Raw genomic sequence first — 16,016 nt, 5'->3', positions numbered from 1 at the left:
AGTATAACAGTACGCCATTACAGCAATTGGAAGTACATAAGTATTCCAAGTGTTTACAGCTTGGGTCGAGTTTGGTTCCAGCAAAAAGATAAGAAAGGGTACTTTATTCAAGAGCCTTGAGATGAGGCCCTACCCCAAACCTACTTAGAGTTGCAGTCGTGACTCTGAGAGCCATTCCTAAAATAATCATATTCGTTATTGATAAACTTTATTAAGTATTATTTCTTTATCAAAAGAGCAGACTTTTCTGTTGTGACTGTCTTTAACATTAGATTTTACCTGACACGGGAAACATTCATAGACTTTATACAATTTAAAAAGAGCAAAATCGTTCTTTTGACACACATTAAAAACTTCATAGGCAACACATATAAATTATCAAATGAATTAATGTAAAATTTTGTTTGCACATACATTTCCTTAAGCGACAAAAACATAAATATAATTTGGCATAGTATTTTCTTTGAAAAAAATATACTATTAAACGAATACATAAGAATGTAAAATGGGCTTGTTTTGTAAAATGATATATCAAATATATATATATGGAATACCATGAATGGGTTTGTTCATGTGCTAGCATAACAAATTACAATAATAATTTCAATCTCTAGCAGTTCGTTGCACACAAAATGGGACACAATGTAATGGGTTTTTTTGGGTTAGTAGTGAATCGATTTTATAGAATCCAACATCTGTATTATTTGTTGTTCGGTTAGTACGTAAAGTAAATACAATTTGATTTTGTTCTATCGTGAATTTCAAACGGAAGCATTCTGTTTCATGCACTTAGGAATTTTGTTCGGCAACCTGCACGTAGTTGGCCGGAAAGAGGCCATAGCGGTTCTTGCACAGTCCACGCCACCACCCGTCATCGATCTTCTCGATGTGGGTGATCAAATCGTCGGGATCGAATGATATCTCATCGTCATCGGCCGCCTGGTAGTCGAAAAGCGCCAGCGCATGTATGCCAGTGTCCTCGAGGTAGTCGGCAAGATTGTCCGAGTTGGCATAGATGGCCTCCTCAAGGGTTGTGGCAGCACCAGCCGCAGCTGCTGGGGCAGGCTCAGACGTGGCACCATTCGTTGATGGTGGAAGTGGGGAAGCTGCCGGCGGCTGTGGCGAGGCAGCCTTAATCTCTGCCTGATTTTGATAGAGCGGTTCCTCCACAGGCTCTGGCTCAGGCTCAGGTTCCGGTTGCGGTTCAGGCTCACGTTGCACTTGAGGCGTTGGCTCATGCGCTGGGGATGTGGGTTCACTTCTGGGTGGCGTGTCCACGGTCTCTACCTCAATCTGAGGCACAACATCCGGCGGCCGTGCAACAACCTTGGCCGGAGGTGCTGCCTCTTTGACCACAACAGGCGCAGGAGCGGGAGCAGGAACAGCAGCGGCTACGGGAGCTGACGCCTCTGGTTGGGGTTCGTCTGCCACCTCCACCTTAGGTGGCAGTGCCTTGGGAATGACAATGGGTTCCTTGCGTGCCGGAGGTGTCTCAGAGACGGGGGATTGCATTTGATTGAACGCACTGATGGCATTGCCAATGCCTCCAGTTCGGCCCGTCTGGATGGCCGCCCGACTGCCCTTGGGTGGCGGCGTCTCAGTAGAGGTTCGTGGAGTATTCTCCGCGACCGTCTGCTTGGCTGCCTCCTCCCGATCCCGCTTGTCCTTTGCCTCGCGCAAACGTTTCTGCTCTTCGGATCGCTTGCGCGACTCCTCCTCGGAGTTCTTGGCCAGGTTCTCGAACTTGGCACGCAGATTCGACGGTTTGGCTCCCTCGATGACTGGCTTGACCTTATGATCTGCCTGGCTGGCATGCTTTTGTGGGGCCTCTTTGTGATCCCAGCCCACCGCCGATTTGTCCTTGCGATCCTCCTGTACGCCAAACTTACCCCCAAAGCCCTTGGAGTAATCTGCAGCATAGAATTGTGGCTATAGCGATGATGAGTCATCCAAATGAGAATTACTTACCCTTCTGCGACTCGTGTTTCTCCACCTTTTCGATGTGATCCCAACCGACGGCCGATTTATCAACACGATCCGATTGTACACCGAATTTGCCACCAAATCCCGATGAGTAATCCTTTTGCGAGGCATGCTTCTCCACCTTCTCGATGTGATCCCAACCCACCGCCGATTTGTCCACACGATTCGATTGCACACCAAATTTACCACCGAACCCATCGCTGTAATCCTTCTGAGAGGCATGCTTGGCCACCTTTTCCTGGTAGTCATGGCCCACCGCTGACTTGTCCATGCGGTCCTTTTCCACACCGAACTTTCCACCATAGCCATAGCCAGCATTCTGATCCTTCAACAATTGCTTCTTCTTGTCCAAATCGGAGCGTTCCGTCTCCTCGCGCAACTTGTCCATGCTGGGCATTGTTGTAACACAGAGAAGAGAAAGAACACACAGAAAGTGCATTAATGAAAACAATGAACTCGAATTTCCTGCGAAATGATAAAATGACTCACTCAATAGCGCCCGCTGTGCGGCCACTGCCATCGATCGTCTTCGATCCCCAGCGCTGCTCTTCCTCATTCACATCATTGATAAAATCCGGATCGGTCTCCCAGTCATCATCTTCGGCGTCTGGGGCACTGGTGGCCTGGATCTGATGACCAGCACTTGCTTTCCACATACTACTGACTGGCTTATCCTTATCTGCCACAAAAGATAAACACACACATTAGTCGGCGGGGCAGGTTTTCTTTTACGTCCAGATAATAAATGGGAGGGGCTGAGTCGCAGCATAAGTGCAAAGCGGCCCATTTATTATGCACTTACGGGCTTCTGACTAACTACAAATGCAAAATGCAGTGCGGATGCTTTAAAAGCTGCAGAATGTTTTCGAAATGTTTATGGGAAAAATTTAAACAATTTATTTTTAACGCAGTGTGAGGTGTTAGAGGTGTCAAACCATTTGAGTCCGATACTATTACGATAGTATCGATTGTTTTTTTTTCAAAACATTCAAAGTTGATATTCCTCGATTTTGATATTCGGTTTAATATTACTAGCTAGCTGGGAAGCCCTAAAGAAATAATTTTATCCGATAGATACATACATTTTCTACAAGTTTGGCAAGTTTTCAGAAGTCCTTTTTATATTAAGGTTCCAACAAAAACAACATACAACGAATGTGATGTCGTTTTGTGGCGTTGCCAGACTCGTGCAATTCGTAGTTGCTGCGGGCTGCCACACCATGATATTTTCTGATACGAAATTCGTCAATTTTGATATTCAGTTTAATATTACTAGCTAGATGGCCCTCTCAGCCCTAAACAAATAATTTTATCCGATTCCTCCATGAATTTTGTTCAGGATAGGTTAGTTTTGAGAAAACCCACCACGAATTGAGAGCGAATTTTGCAAACCCACCACGAATTGAGAGCGAAAAATGTTAGTATTTTTTGTGCGCTAAATGAGTTTGGCGGTCATTTTGAAAAGTATCTTAATATATTAAAAAATAAATTGGAACTTGATTAAATAATATGCCGTAAGTATTCTGAAGGACACGACAAGATGCGTTGATATTCCTCGATTTTAATATTCTGTTTAATATTACCAGCTAGTTAGAACTTAAATAACTGAAAATATAATTTTATCAGATAAATGAATCAATTTTCTACAATCTGCTGGTCTAATTTATAGACTCCCAGTAATTGAATTACTTATAATATATGGTTTAAGCAAGAATATTCTGAAATATACTGAAACCTTCTCGTTTTCAATATAATACCGTAAACGATATATATTTATTGTTGACCCGAGTGCCGATACATATCTAATAAAGAGCAGATGGCAAGCAGTTCAAAATTTGAGCCGTTATAATCTGACCCATTTAACTTATATTGCAAACAGATTACTCATAATCTCCTCACATTTTTCCCAGTGGCGTCATTATTACTAATGTACATAATATTGTTATATTAAGATTCACGTCATGGTTAGCAGCTTCCATTGGTCTGATGATTCATACAGATAAATATTCCTCTAGAGCGTAGGAGAGCACAATTTTCCAAGCTAGGCGAGATCGGCAAAGACACAGCTTTATACATATTTCAAAGATCTTTATAATGCTGCTAATTGAGATGAATATGAGTATAGAATATAATTGAATCTACTCTCAAGCAAAAACCACTGCAAAATCTGATATTTTCAATTAATTTATAAGTCAGCTATGCCCTCCATAAGACGCCAGCTCACCAATACCCCAATGGTCGCTCTCATTCTCTCTCCCTCTCTCTCTCTCATTTGGATCCCATGCACCGGCTTTTACACTTCGAATGAATCCAATGGAAGGCGCAGCGGCCCCACATTTACAGAGACTGAGAGAGAGAGAGCCCCGCATATAAAAGCGACGACCGCGAGCGTCAATTGATTCAGTATTTTTTTCTCTCGCTTACAGTTCGCTTCGAAAATCTTGTACGTTAAAAATATCACTGGTAATCTCTTGTGTGGAATTTGCTCTCCTATATTACCCATTTTGTTTGTTCCTCGCTGTGTCCCGCCCTTTCGTATTGTCCAATCACCAAACCAAAAACCAAGTGAAAAAACAAACGAATAGTGCAAAAAGAAAGTGTATGATTTCGTATGCCAAGGGCATTACTATAATTACTGTAATTCTGGGTGCGGTATCAAAAGAATTTATCTAGAGAACACTTGTACGTGGACGTGGCCACAACCTTGGGAGATAGAGAGAGAGAGAGAGAGATGAAATCTCACAGTTATTTACTTTTCCATTGAATTTGCGCCGCCCCATTCAACTACAGTTGGATAAAAGAAGAGAAAAACCAAAAAAAAAAAAAAAACTGAATTTGCTAGCCAAAGATGACATCATCAAATGTGGGGTCTCGGTCTCTCTCTCTCTATTGCTTTGTGCTCTACTCTACTCTCCTCTCCCAGCCGCAGCCGCAGACGCGTGTGACTTTTTAGTTCATCATCTCGTTTCAATTTTACTCTATTTTACATTTTTTATAAAGTATTTACAATTGAGTTCTTTGGAAAATAAAGATAGAGGCCTATCCGATCTCTCCTACTTAATTCAATCAACTTCAATTGCACACCCAGGAAGCTTTCAACTACAGTCCGGCACATGTGTGCAAGTGCACTATACATAGGCTTCCAGCACATAGTATTACTCATATCGCATCGGATGTTGTCAAGTCACATTCCTTTGCTTGCAATTGGTCTCGCTTCGCGTTATAAAGGCGTGCCATCAAGGTTTACTACCGACTAAATTACTACAAATTATTATAAAACAACTTTGTGAATATAAATGCGAGGTACAGTCGCCCATGTGCTGACTCCGAAGACAACTTCTTTTGAAGTCGAGAAAGCTTTTGTTTATGAAATTATTCACACATTTTTGAACGAGTCACGAGCTAAACTATGTCCAGAGCTCTCTTTATAGGCCGCTATTGACTAGTTTTTCTCTCTCTCTCTCTCTGTCGAGTCACGTCTGAAGCTTCTGTCATTGACGTCACAGATCTCACGAGCCCATGATTCATATTTAATGATCATTTGGAGGCTATTTATAGAGCAAACGTCATGAATGTATGAATCCATCACCAATGAAGGGCATTCAAGTGGTCGTCTGTTGATTTTCAAGTTTTGTCCATCGCTACCAAAAAATTTGTTTGCCAGAAAGAACAATAATTTATGTGTCTAAAATACAAAAACAGATGTACGTACAATCCAGAACAACCGGTTCCAGCTACAATGTCTTATGGTGTGGGCCCAAGGAAATTGTTGTTTGTTTATAGCTCTGCAGCTCTACAGCTCTATAGCTTTCGGCCTGCCAAGGCGTTGTTGTTGATGGTTTGGCCTGTTTTGGGGAAGCTACGCCACGTCTTAGCTTTTTGTTTTGTTTTGTATGTTTTTTCTGTTGTATCTTTTGTTGACTTTCTACTTTGGCACAACATACGAATATTTCTGGAGCCCCAGCCCCCCTTTTCTGCCGAAACTTAGTTCAAAAATACCATTTATAATAAACTCATTTGGCACTATTGATTTTCCGGATTATGTCAGCTCAAAGTGCCCCACCAAAAAAAAAAAGATAGTGTCCCAGTTGACAAGCCAACTGGTTTATGCTGGGGATAGTTTTGGGTCGGTTGGGAGGCGGCATTTTCCCTGAAGCTTTCTCTCTGGCGGCCATAGACGTGTCATGTCCGCAATGTGTTCCACAGCAGAACGGTACGAATGAGCTCATCCGTGTTTATAAGGCCAATTCGTGTAGGTTTCTCGGTGTGGTCTTGACGCTGCTCATTGCAGCTATCACGGAATAACAGCCCATTTCATTTAGTTATCAGCCAAGCCTCAAGTCCCAGTTCCAGTTCCGAACCACCAGAAAACTTTCACTTTCCTTTCCAGTTGTTCGTTGAACTTGGCGCTTGGTTGAAACAGAAATAAAAACTAGAAAAAAAAAACACCATCAGACATCAGACACTTTTGCTTGGTAGGTAAAATCAATGGGAGGAAAATGCCAAGCCAAGCGCCAGGCGGACTACACGGCGTATGCGTGCTGCGAGAGTTTTCATGGCCTCTCCGGCATGATGTCATAGGGCAGGGCCCCAGTCTTGAACTGGGACAGGTTCATTAGCTCTCACGATTTCGTCTACTTGTACACATTAAACATTTAATAATTATGCTTTATTACAACCCATTTACAGATTTACCACAAGCCAACCAAATCAAAATGAGCTCCGCTGAGTACTACCCATTCAAGGTGAGTCGAGAATGGATTGAATCTTAGATACTGTAAGATAAATTATATGATTGGGTGTGGGTTTTGATGCGTATTTTCAAGGTGTTTCTGCGCACTGAAAGATAACCCCCAATGGACATTTGTTTTCTCACTTTCTTTGTGATTCAAAGTTCAAGTTTTTTCCTTTAATCTACAAAACGATTGAGTCCTGAACTGAATCAGATGATAACCGATTATCTGTAATTTACTGGAGCAATTACACGTCCATTAAATTATTGTATAGAGTACTCGTATTCGAGATAATTACTGAAAAATAGGTACTGACAGCCAGGGCAGTAGAGTTCGTTGATAGCAGAGTTCCTATCTACGTATTACTTTTTGATAAGAGCTTGTCAGCAGTGCCAAGGCACCGCAGCACAAAGCGAAATTAGCATAACAAAAGAAAGAAAAAAAGGCAAATAATCTTATATGTAGTCAGAGTGAGGGTGAGTGAGTCAGAGCAGAACCTTTACGGCTATTACGTGCCTCATATATGTAGATGAATAAACCCAATTGTTCACGAACCACCCTCTGTGATGATGAATTGCCCAGTTTTGTTACTCACTCGATCGCCTTTTTGTGGTTTATGTTTATTTAGTGCACACCCACTGTCTACCCGGCGGATCCCTTCGATCCCGTTGAGGATGCAGCCATTCTGCGCAAGGCCATGAAAGGCTTTGGCACTGACGAGAAGGCCATCATTGAGATCCTGGCGCGTCGCGGCATTGTGCAGCGTCTGGAGATTGCGGAGGCCTTTAAGACGGCGTACGGCAAGGATCTGATTTCGGACCTCAAGTCGGAGCTGGGCGGCAAGTTCGAGGATGTGATTGTGGCGCTGATGACACCGCTGCCACTGTTCTATGCCAAGGAGCTGAGCGACGCCATCTCCGGCTTGGGCACCGACGAGGAGGCCATCATTGAGATCCTCTGCACCCTGTCCAACTATGGCATCAAGACCATTGCCCAGTTCTACGAGCAGAGCTTTGGCAAGCCCCTGGAGTCGGACCTCAAGGGCGACACCAGCGGACACTTCAAGCGCCTCTGCGTGTCCCTCGTCCAGGGCAATCGTGACGAGAACCAGGGCGTCGATGAGGCTGCTGCCATCGCCGATGCCCAGGCTCTGCACGACGCCGGCGAGGGACAGTGGGGCACTGATGAGTCCACCTTCAATTCGATCCTCATCACCCGCTCGTACCAGCAGCTGCGCCAGATCTTCCTCGAATACGAGAATCTGTCCGGCAACGACATCGAGAAGGCCATTAAGCGGGAGTTCAGTGGCTCTGTGGAGAAGGGTTTCCTTGCCATTGGTACGTATTGAACTCTCTTGACTGATTGCCTCCCGTACTAATGATTGCATTCTGTCTATAGTCAAGTGCTGCAAGTCCAAGATCGATTACTTCTCGGAGCGCCTGCACGATTCCATGGCTGGCATGGGCACCAAGGACAAGACGCTGATTCGCATCGTTGTCAGCCGCTCAGAGATCGATCTGGGGGACATCAAGGAGGCATTCCAGAACAAGTACGGCAAGAGCCTGGAGTCGTGGATCAAGGTAAATACCGACATTAACTATCTATCCTTAATGCTTTTGTGATTAAAACTAACTAGCACGGGGTTTAATAACCCTCAAACATAACACCCCATCGAATGCGCATCATTCAGAGAGATATACCATATAGCATTAGCTGCAATATCCTCATAAATTCTCATTCTTTTGTACACGCAATGCATCGATATATTCGGTTGAATCTGTTTCTCCCAGTGCTTACCCGCAATGCCATAACTTTTCCCTCAAACTTGTTCTAATTCATTTGTGTGCATAAAAAAACATTAAAACCTGGCATATTCTATATATTTTTAGGGCGACACATCTGGCGATTATAAGCGTGCCCTATTGGCCATTGTTGGATTCTAGAAAAAAGAAACCCCCAACCAAAAATCCAAAAAAATCAAGCTCCAACAATACCTTTTTCACTGTCGTCTGTTCCATGCCTTAAGCTTATCTATCTATCTACTAAATACACTTAATAGAATGTACAAAAAGAGAGAAAAAGAGAGTTCAGATATCGAATAGTTAACACTTTTGTGTAGATTTTATACTGGAACAAGAATTTTCAAGATGACAAGTGCATTTAAGGCCCACAGAAACAGATCTACTACCGTCTCTCGCATCATGTTAATTATTATACATAAACTATGCACGAAACATGCACATAATTTTATCTTTATATACATATATATACCATTTGACTATGTTTTAGCTTATGCTATGGTTTTGTTTTGTTTCTCGAGTCTCATTTTGCTATTTAAATCGTTAAAAAAAAAACGCAACAAAATAAAAAAAAAACCGTTGAAAAACTGTTCAAAAAATATAACATTCAATTTGAGTTTCTGTTAGCTGCAGCACTGCTTGTCATGTCACTAACAGCGCTCTGTTAGTCGCTTAACACTTATCATTAACTTGGGCAGTGGTTTTTGCAAGGAATTTAGAATGTATGCGTGTGTGTGTGTGTGTGGAAGAAGAAAAGGGTTATTCATCATTGATATATATATACATTCCTGATCAGTTAAACATACCTTAAAATTGATTTAAAAGTGAGTTCAATTCAAGCACACTGCTTGCAATGCAGTTTATGTTAGCTTACACTGCTTACTGTCATGTCAGTTACATGTCATGTAGATAGCATGTACATGTTAGTTGAACTGATGTTAATTTAAAAACAAATCGCGCTTTTCGCTATCAGATCATGGATATATATGCTAATGGCACCAATAATTCTCTACTTCAACCATTTTACACGACTTTAACCTATAACCTTATCCGACAAGGATACTTACTTATCGCTTAAAGCCGATTCTTAAGCAATGTATACAAAATAAAATGCTCTGACATTTGCTCTTTTCACGCTTTTATCTTTCCTGCAACACATCACAGGAGGATGCTGAAACCGATATTGGATATGTGCTAGTCACACTAGCGGCTTGGTAGAGCGGATCCAGCCGGCATACAGATTTTTCCCCAAAACTGCTAAAATAGAAAATGCCAAAAGAAACAAAACAGAACAAAAAATGTTGCATTTCGAAGAACGAAAAAAAAAAAAACCAATGAAATTATTAATGTAGTTCTCTAATTCCAATTGTACTTCTAACAACAAAAAAAAAAACACCCTTAGTATTTCCTCCGTGCAATAACGTCTAACGTGTCTCGTCTCCAAAAGGATCTTTACTCGATTATACTGATTTTTTATTGTGTGTTTTATTTTGTATACATGTTTTTTTTTTATTTGTGAAATATGCTGCATAGTACTCGTATACATACATACATTTATCTATATAAGTATGTATGTAGTTTTGTGCTTGCTATTAACAACAATAAAGTTTGCTTAGTGCGATGGCAAAACTACGTAAGATTCAACAATGTTTCTCCTCCTCTCGATTTCATTTACAGGACGATATATCCGGCGACTATAGCTACGTATTGCAGTGTCTGGCTTCTTACTAGGAATCAGATAATAATATGTATATATTGTTATCATTACACCACCTAACACATCACACATCGATTGTTGTAACTTTATCTTCTATTTGTTGTGATTTTTCTTATCTTAAACATTGGATACGTTTTTCTGTCTGTTGAAAATTCTTATCTAGAGTTCAATTTCATATAAATGCATTTTAAAATCATGGAACGAATTTGTTGTTGTCTTTTGTTGTGCTTAAATTAGTTAACCAAAACCGAATGTAGGGGCTGGGGGGGAAATTTCTATTCAAATTCAAATACGGAATGCTGGGTTAGCCTCTCTGTCGCCTACTTGGCCACGCGATCCTTGTAGGCCGCCCACAGCCGATCACGATAGGTCTGGGCTGCCTGCTGCACATTGGAGGCCTGCAGAATGCCACGTCCCACCACGCCAATGTCGGCGCCACGCTCCTGGATCACATGCTCGGGCGTCTGGTACTGCTGCCCCAGCTTGTCCACACTCTCGTCAATCTTCACGCCGGGCGTCAGCTGCAGCAGTCCCGGAAAGGCGAACGTCTTCGAGGATTGGCACACCACGCCGGCCACAAAATCGACGTCAGCACCTTCGGTGGCTATCTTGTTGCTGTTTTCCTTGTACTTGTCGTCGATGAGATTGCCACTGGCCGACATCTCGGCCAGCAAAAAGACACCGCGCTCCTTGCTGGCATCGCCCGGACCAAGAGCCGCCTTCAAGCCCTGCAGAATGCTCCGACCAGGAAGCGTGTGGGCTGTGACCAAATCCGCCCAGCTGGAGATCTTGTATATGCCCTTGCCGTACTGCAGGGCAACGGTGTTGCCAATGTCCGCAAACTTGCGATCCTCCATGAGCAGGAAGTTGTGGCGCTTGGCCAGCGCTTGCAGGTTGGTAATGAACCCCTCGCTGAAGTCCTCGACAATGTCCACGTGCGTCTTGAGCAGGCAGATATAGGGGCCGCACTTGTCAGCCATATCCAGGATGTCATCGGCCTTGGTCAGATCGGCGGCCAGGCAAAGATTCGTCTGCTTGCTGGCCATCAGGTTGAAGAGGCGCTTGGCCACCGCACTCTTGGCCAAATTGGCGCGACTCTCGTAGGTCAGTTTGGTGCGCTGCAAGTCATTGGCTGCGGAACAAAAAAAACACAAGCATTTGCTTTGAGTATTTTTAGTATCAGCAGGCAGATTGCCTTTAAATAGATTCAATTGGAGAGGGTCTTTGGCACTCGATTAGCTGATAAGCATGACATAATTCATTGAACGCTTTCTACCATCACGTGCCGGCTTTAAGTAGCCTCAAACTTGATCTTCTCGCTCTGTGCTAGAGCCAAATGGAACACCAGTTGGGGGACACCGCTTTTACGGCGGCTATATATATCAAATATGTATATCAAAAGGGAATATAAAAGCTAATTTAGGCGGTGGTTTATGGCACGTCCCTAATTGAATCAGACCGGCGGGATGCGTGGCCTCTGGGCAATCAAAGTTCGTTGGGTTCCGACTAAACTGAACATGCGCGAGTGTCATGGATTCATTATCTTTATCATATCGGGGGGAGGGGTGGAAACACAAATGTGGAGCATACACACCTCCGACAACATCGGGCTTATCGCCACCGACGAACGAGCCATCGCTGTTAATCTGGACGGCGGCAATATACTTGGCCACCGCGTCCACCGTCGACTTTTCGATGCGTCCCGCCGCATGTAGGGTGTTAAGCAGGAAGGACAGCGTGAAGAGGGAGTGCATCTTAACGCCGTGCTTGGCAATATTGGCCACGCCGCCCTGCTCACGATTAACCACCACAACGGCATCGGTGACCACAATGCCCTCGCTCTGCAGATCCCGCACTGTTTCCAGGATGCTGGAGCCCGATGTGACCACATCCTCGACAATCAGACAGGTGTCCCCAGCATTGAAGATGCCCTCGACGAGCTTCTTGGTGCCGTAGGCTTTGGCCTCCTTCCGCCGCACCAGCATGGGCGTGCCCTGCTGCAGGGAGACGATCGTGGCCAGCGGCAGGGCCGTATACGGCACACCGCACACATGTTTGGCGCTCAATTTCACCTCCTTGATGTGCTCCACCAGCAAATCCGAGACGGTTTGCTAGGGCAATTCGGTACATTAATGGTAATAAAATCACGGCCACTGCGACTGCCACACGTACAAAACACTCACCATCACATCCGGATAGCTGACAATCACACGTAGGTCAAAGTAAACCGGCGAATTGATGCCCACCTTCATCTTGAAGTCTCCGAACTTGAACGCATTGATTTCAAACAATTTGAGCGCGAGCGCCTTCATTTTATCGGACTCCTGGGCAACCATTTTTATCGGCAGTCTGTATGATCTTAGTCAAACACAACAAGTCGGTTTATTTGGGGGACACGTGCTAGCTGGCTGTCTCTCCAAAACGATACAAAATACCATCCGGCCAAAAAATCCGGCGGTCAAACGAGACTTAACCCACTCAACACCCCTTTATTTAAAAAGTTGAGCACCCTTTGTTAAACAGCGGAAAATAATACTGTTTTGAAGGCTCTTTGTAGCTCCATCCTCCTCTTTACTTACAAAACCAAAATGACCACCGACATCTTTCACCTGTAATGCGTAAAATATGTCAAAGTTACATAAATTTCGTGAATATATTAAATACCCCCATGGTCGACCATGGGCTAACGTTCTATTTTATTGATTGAAATCGTATTCCATGATTTTGATATTCAGTTTAAATTTACTAGCTAGTTGCGCTCTCAGCCCTAAACAAATAATTTAATACAATTCCTCAATAAATTTTGTTTAGGATAGGTTAGTTTTCAGAACTCTTTTTCATTGGATTGTTTACAAAATAAGGTTCAAACAAAAGCGGCCAAAGCATGAAACGTAAGTGTGTACGAAATGTGACGTCAATGTTGCTGGTCAACCAAGTTTCTTCTATGCGTATGGACTTTTGTATACCATATTTTCTTTAACTGATGTTAAATTTGTTGTTCCAAGCTGCTTTGAAACATTAATATTGAATTTATCCAAGATTGACATGTTGTTTACCTATTAATGCATATGTTTGGTGATTTATATATACATTTATCCCGGTTCTGATCACTATTATTGGTACCCGTGAGCTGCAAAATTTCTTTAATATTTTTAAAGCAGTGACAGTGGCTTTTGCATTAAATGGTGCCTGAAATTACAAACAATATCTCAAGTCCATAATATCCATCTTCCCAAGGTATGCAAATTGTTGCATACAAATCAAATGCATCTTACGGGAACGTCGCAGCAATGAGGCTAGAAATAGCTAAACTGGCAACACTGCTTGTAAATATCGGAACGTTTTTCGATTATCGGCTGGAGTGTGACCATCACGTAAGCTCTGAGGAATCCTCTGTTATTTTATTTGAACTTGTTTGGCGCCAACGAATAAATTTGAATAAAAATAAACCAATAATAGAACAATCAAAGTGTTTTCTTCAAAGAATGCCCATTCCTTCCAATCATTAAAGTCGTGGCTTATTAGTCATCTTGTGTACTGCTACATTTCTCTGATTATTTGCTCCTCCCACAAAACCCCCACCCTGAGTCTTGTGGGTGGAGTCCGCATGACAAGCAACCACCAATAGAATCGAATAGAACCTGACAAATCCTCGCCAAGCCAAAGCGCCTGCGTAAGTCAACAAAGCTGCTTCAGCATCAACTTGGCTTTGAAACAATTCCAAATCCTGGTTCCAAGTGTTTCCAAAATTTAGTTTCTTTTCGCTTGCCCCCAACAAAGCCACAAATACTCGTATCACTCTCTCGACGCCGCTGCAACTTCTTTGGTCAATTATCAGTTTTAATTGAATCTTTTCCACGGCTACGCTACGCTACGCCATGGCCAGTGCCAGTGAGGATTCCATAAGTGAGGTGTCCAGCAAGCGTGCTCGTTTGTCTGGCGCCAGCGCGAAAAGCCTCAAAATAGTTGAGTCGTCCCAGCAAGGCCCCCCCAAGGTCGCGAATCGAGTGCCCAAGTGCGCCCGGTGTCGCAATCATGGCATTATCTCGGAGCTGAGGGGCCACAAGAAGCTCTGCACCTACAAGAACTGCAAGTGTGCCAAGTGTGTCCTGATTTTCGAGCGGCAGCGCATTATGGCGGCCCAGGTAAGCAATGGAAGAAGCACTGGGGATATCATTTTTTTTTTTGTACCAACTCAAAGCAAATAGAGGGGATACATTGAGATACTCTTATTAGCATAGCCCCTAATTTATTTTCAGTACAAATAATTCCCCTATATGTACCTTAAATGTTGCAGAGCAGTTCCAAATTTATATCAACTTCAACCTGTTCAAATTTAATAAATTTCAAAGGATTCAGTCACCTGAAATGCCTCAAACTAAAAGATTTTTAAAGCAGTATCAAAATATCTTAAAATGCAATTAAAATCAATCAATCATTGCCAACGAATTCAATTTAAGGCTGAGAAACTATTCCTGCCAGCTATACCATTTATATTGTGCTTAGATTAAATGCTAGCCCTGCTCTAATTTGAAACACAAATACCCCATGGGCAGACCTTCCATCCGCCCATACCAACACAAACAACCAATGAAATGGAATACGTAGAACAGATTTAGTCAGAAAAAAACCAGTGCGCCCAGTGCTATCTACGCGTCCTGATGATGATGGAAAGTTGTCAAAGCGTAGAAACAAATCGAGCAAAATATCCGCTTACCAAAACTGTTTGCACAAGTGTGGCCTGGTCTCGCATTTCATTAGGTTAGCAGGGAGGGAGAACTGAACAGGGAGAACTCTGTGTGATACCCCAAGGAATTGCTGTGGCTTTTGTTTGTAGTAAAGTCAAATAGAAGCAGTCGGCAGGAAGATGTTCACTTGTCGCATATTAATTTCAATTGTTTGGTGGCCGGCCTTCAGGTCGCCCTGAAGCGTCAGCAGGCGGTGGAGGATGCGATTGCCATGCGGCTGGTGGCCAACAAAACGGGACGCTCCATCGATGCACTGCCGCCGGGCAATATCTATGGCCTGACCGTCACGCAGCCGAGTTCGCCCCAAAAACTCAAGCAAGATGAACAGCTGGAGAAGCAGATTGTGTCGGTGGAAAGGCAGCACCAGCAGCAGCACCAGCAGGAGCAGCAGCAGCAGCAGGAGGAGCTGTGTGAGCCGCCGGCTGTGGCCCAGGATTTGAGTGCCACCCGACGGGAGAATGTCTCGCAGACGGCCATCGATATGCTGGCGCAGCTCTTTCCCCAGCGAAAGCGATCTGTTCTGGAGCTGGTGCTCAAACGCTGCGATCTCGATCTGATACGGGCCATAGAGAATGTCTCTCCAGCGGCGGCAGCAGCTCCCATGGACAGCTCCAAGTCCCAGCTGGCAATGGCAGAGAGTCCAATGCAAAGCCTACCGCTGGCCATGCCCCAAAGGAGCAGCGCCTTCCGGCCGGTCATCGCAGATCAGGTGAGTGTGCTGCAACAGGCAGAGGGAGGAAGAGCAGGTCTAAAGCTGGTTTGCTCCTTGCAGTATCCAAACAAACCTTTGATGGAGCTGAAGCCGCCGAGTGGCGCCTTTGGGAGCAGCCCGTCGGCAGCAGCAGCGGCGGCCATTTGCGCCTACCCCAAGTGGTTTGTGCCGCTCTCCTTTCCGGTGACCATGGGCCATCTCTCGAACCTGGCACCGCGCTGCACGCTGCCCAATTGCGCATGCCTCGACAGCTACCAGTTCCACTAGCCACCAGGATCGCAGCTGCCATTATTCGCATTGAAATAAATTTATTTAATCTAAACT

The 16,016-nt window shown here is 44.0% G+C and overlaps 4 protein-coding genes across 7 annotated transcripts; 2 read left to right on the top strand and 2 right to left on the bottom strand.

The window, feature by feature from the left end:
• Nucleotides 1–673: 673 nt before the first annotated feature.
• On the bottom strand, nucleotides 674–2,926 carry LOC111065838 (hematopoietic lineage cell-specific protein). The gene is made up of 4 exons (XM_022354265.2): nucleotides 2,786–2,926; nucleotides 2,473–2,662; nucleotides 1,969–2,372; nucleotides 674–1,910 (listed from the first exon to the last, which is right to left on the bottom strand). The coding sequence occupies exons 2-4, from the start codon at nucleotides 2,637–2,639 to the stop codon at nucleotides 790–792; spliced, it is 1,692 nt and encodes a 563-aa protein (XP_022209957.1). The 5' UTR covers nucleotides 2,640–2,662; nucleotides 2,786–2,926; the 3' UTR covers nucleotides 674–789.
• A 1,453-nt stretch (nucleotides 2,927–4,379) lies between these two features.
• On the top strand, nucleotides 4,380–10,437 carry LOC111065728 (annexin B9). Of its 4 annotated transcripts, none has more exons than XM_022354099.2 (5): nucleotides 4,380–4,426; nucleotides 6,673–6,728; nucleotides 7,345–8,053; nucleotides 8,115–8,296; nucleotides 10,193–10,437. In XM_022354099.2, the coding sequence occupies exons 2-5, from the start codon at nucleotides 6,699–6,701 to the stop codon at nucleotides 10,244–10,246; spliced, it is 975 nt and encodes a 324-aa protein (XP_022209791.1). In that variant the 5' UTR covers nucleotides 4,380–4,426; nucleotides 6,673–6,698; the 3' UTR covers nucleotides 10,247–10,437. The 4 variants fall into 4 exon arrangements, with proteins under 4 accessions (XP_022209791.1, XP_022209792.1, XP_022209790.1 ...); XM_022354100.2 differs by lacking the exon at nucleotides 10,193–10,437 and adding an exon at nucleotides 9,680–10,145; XM_022354098.2 differs by lacking the exon at nucleotides 10,193–10,437 and adding an exon at nucleotides 8,606–9,116.
• On the bottom strand, nucleotides 10,308–12,678 carry LOC111065727 (uridine 5'-monophosphate synthase). Its single transcript, XM_022354097.2, has 3 exons — nucleotides 12,416–12,678; nucleotides 11,827–12,343; nucleotides 10,308–11,364 (listed from the first exon to the last, which is right to left on the bottom strand). Exons 1-3 carry the CDS (start codon nucleotides 12,566–12,568, stop codon nucleotides 10,553–10,555), a joined length of 1,482 nt encoding a protein of 493 aa, XP_022209789.1. The 5' UTR covers nucleotides 12,569–12,678; the 3' UTR covers nucleotides 10,308–10,552.
• Nucleotides 12,679–14,110: 1,432 nt separating this feature from the next.
• Nucleotides 14,111–15,982, top strand: LOC111065822 (doublesex- and mab-3-related transcription factor A2). The gene is made up of 3 exons (XM_022354246.2): nucleotides 14,111–14,377; nucleotides 15,150–15,689; nucleotides 15,753–15,982. The coding sequence occupies exons 1-3, from the start codon at nucleotides 14,111–14,113 to the stop codon at nucleotides 15,957–15,959; spliced, it is 1,014 nt and encodes a 337-aa protein (XP_022209938.2). The 3' UTR covers nucleotides 15,960–15,982.
• The last annotated feature ends 34 nt before the right edge of the window (nucleotides 15,983–16,016 follow it).

This window comes from Drosophila obscura, unplaced genomic scaffold, assembly GCF_018151105.1.
Source record: "Drosophila obscura isolate BZ-5 IFL unplaced genomic scaffold, ASM1815110v1 contig_4, whole genome shotgun sequence".
Lineage (NCBI taxonomy): Eukaryota > Metazoa > Arthropoda > Insecta > Diptera > Drosophilidae > Drosophila > Drosophila obscura.
Note: the sequence above shows the minus strand (reverse complement) of the source record. Positions and strands in the feature narration are given on the sequence as shown.

What these genes read in the sequence shown, in the direction of transcription:
- LOC111065822 (XM_022354246.2), top strand. Translation starts at nt 14,111, where the DNA reads ATGGCCAGTGCCAGTGAGGATTCCATAAGTGAGGTGTCCAGCAAGCGT. An exon ending in AGCGCATTATGGCGGCCCAG is followed by an intron (nt 14,378 to 15,149) that starts GTAAGCAATGGA and finishes GCCGGCCTTCAG; the next exon opens with GTCGCCCTGAAGCGTCAGCA. An exon ending in GGCCGGTCATCGCAGATCAG is followed by an intron (nt 15,690 to 15,752) that starts GTGAGTGTGCTG and finishes TGCTCCTTGCAG; the next exon opens with TATCCAAACAAACCTTTGAT.
- LOC111065838 (XM_022354265.2), bottom strand. Translation starts at nt 2,639, where the DNA reads ATGTGGAAAGCAAGTGCTGGTCATCAGATCCAGGCCACCAGTGCCCCA. An exon ending in CGCACAGCGGGCGCTATTGA is followed by an intron (nt 2,373 to 2,472) that starts GTGAGTCATTTT and finishes AACAATGCCCAG; the next exon opens with CATGGACAAGTTGCGCGAGG. An exon ending in GAAACACGAGTCGCAGAAGG is followed by an intron (nt 1,911 to 1,968) that starts GTAAGTAATTCT and finishes TCTATGCTGCAG; the next exon opens with ATTACTCCAAGGGCTTTGGG.
- LOC111065727 (XM_022354097.2), bottom strand. Translation starts at nt 12,568, where the DNA reads ATGGTTGCCCAGGAGTCCGATAAAATGAAGGCGCTCGCGCTCAAATTG. An exon ending in TCAGCTATCCGGATGTGATG is followed by an intron (nt 12,344 to 12,415) that starts GTGAGTGTTTTG and finishes GAATTGCCCTAG; the next exon opens with CAAACCGTCTCGGATTTGCT. An exon ending in TAAGCCCGATGTTGTCGGAG is followed by an intron (nt 11,365 to 11,826) that starts GTGTGTATGCTC and finishes TTTGTTCCGCAG; the next exon opens with CCAATGACTTGCAGCGCACC.
- LOC111065728 (XM_022354099.2), top strand. Translation starts at nt 6,699, where the DNA reads ATGAGCTCCGCTGAGTACTACCCATTCAAG. An exon ending in CTGAGTACTACCCATTCAAG is followed by an intron (nt 6,729 to 7,344) that starts GTGAGTCGAGAA and finishes ATGTTTATTTAG; the next exon opens with TGCACACCCACTGTCTACCC. An exon ending in GCCTGGAGTCGTGGATCAAG is followed by an intron (nt 8,297 to 10,192) that starts GTAAATACCGAC and finishes TTTCATTTACAG; the next exon opens with GACGATATATCCGGCGACTA.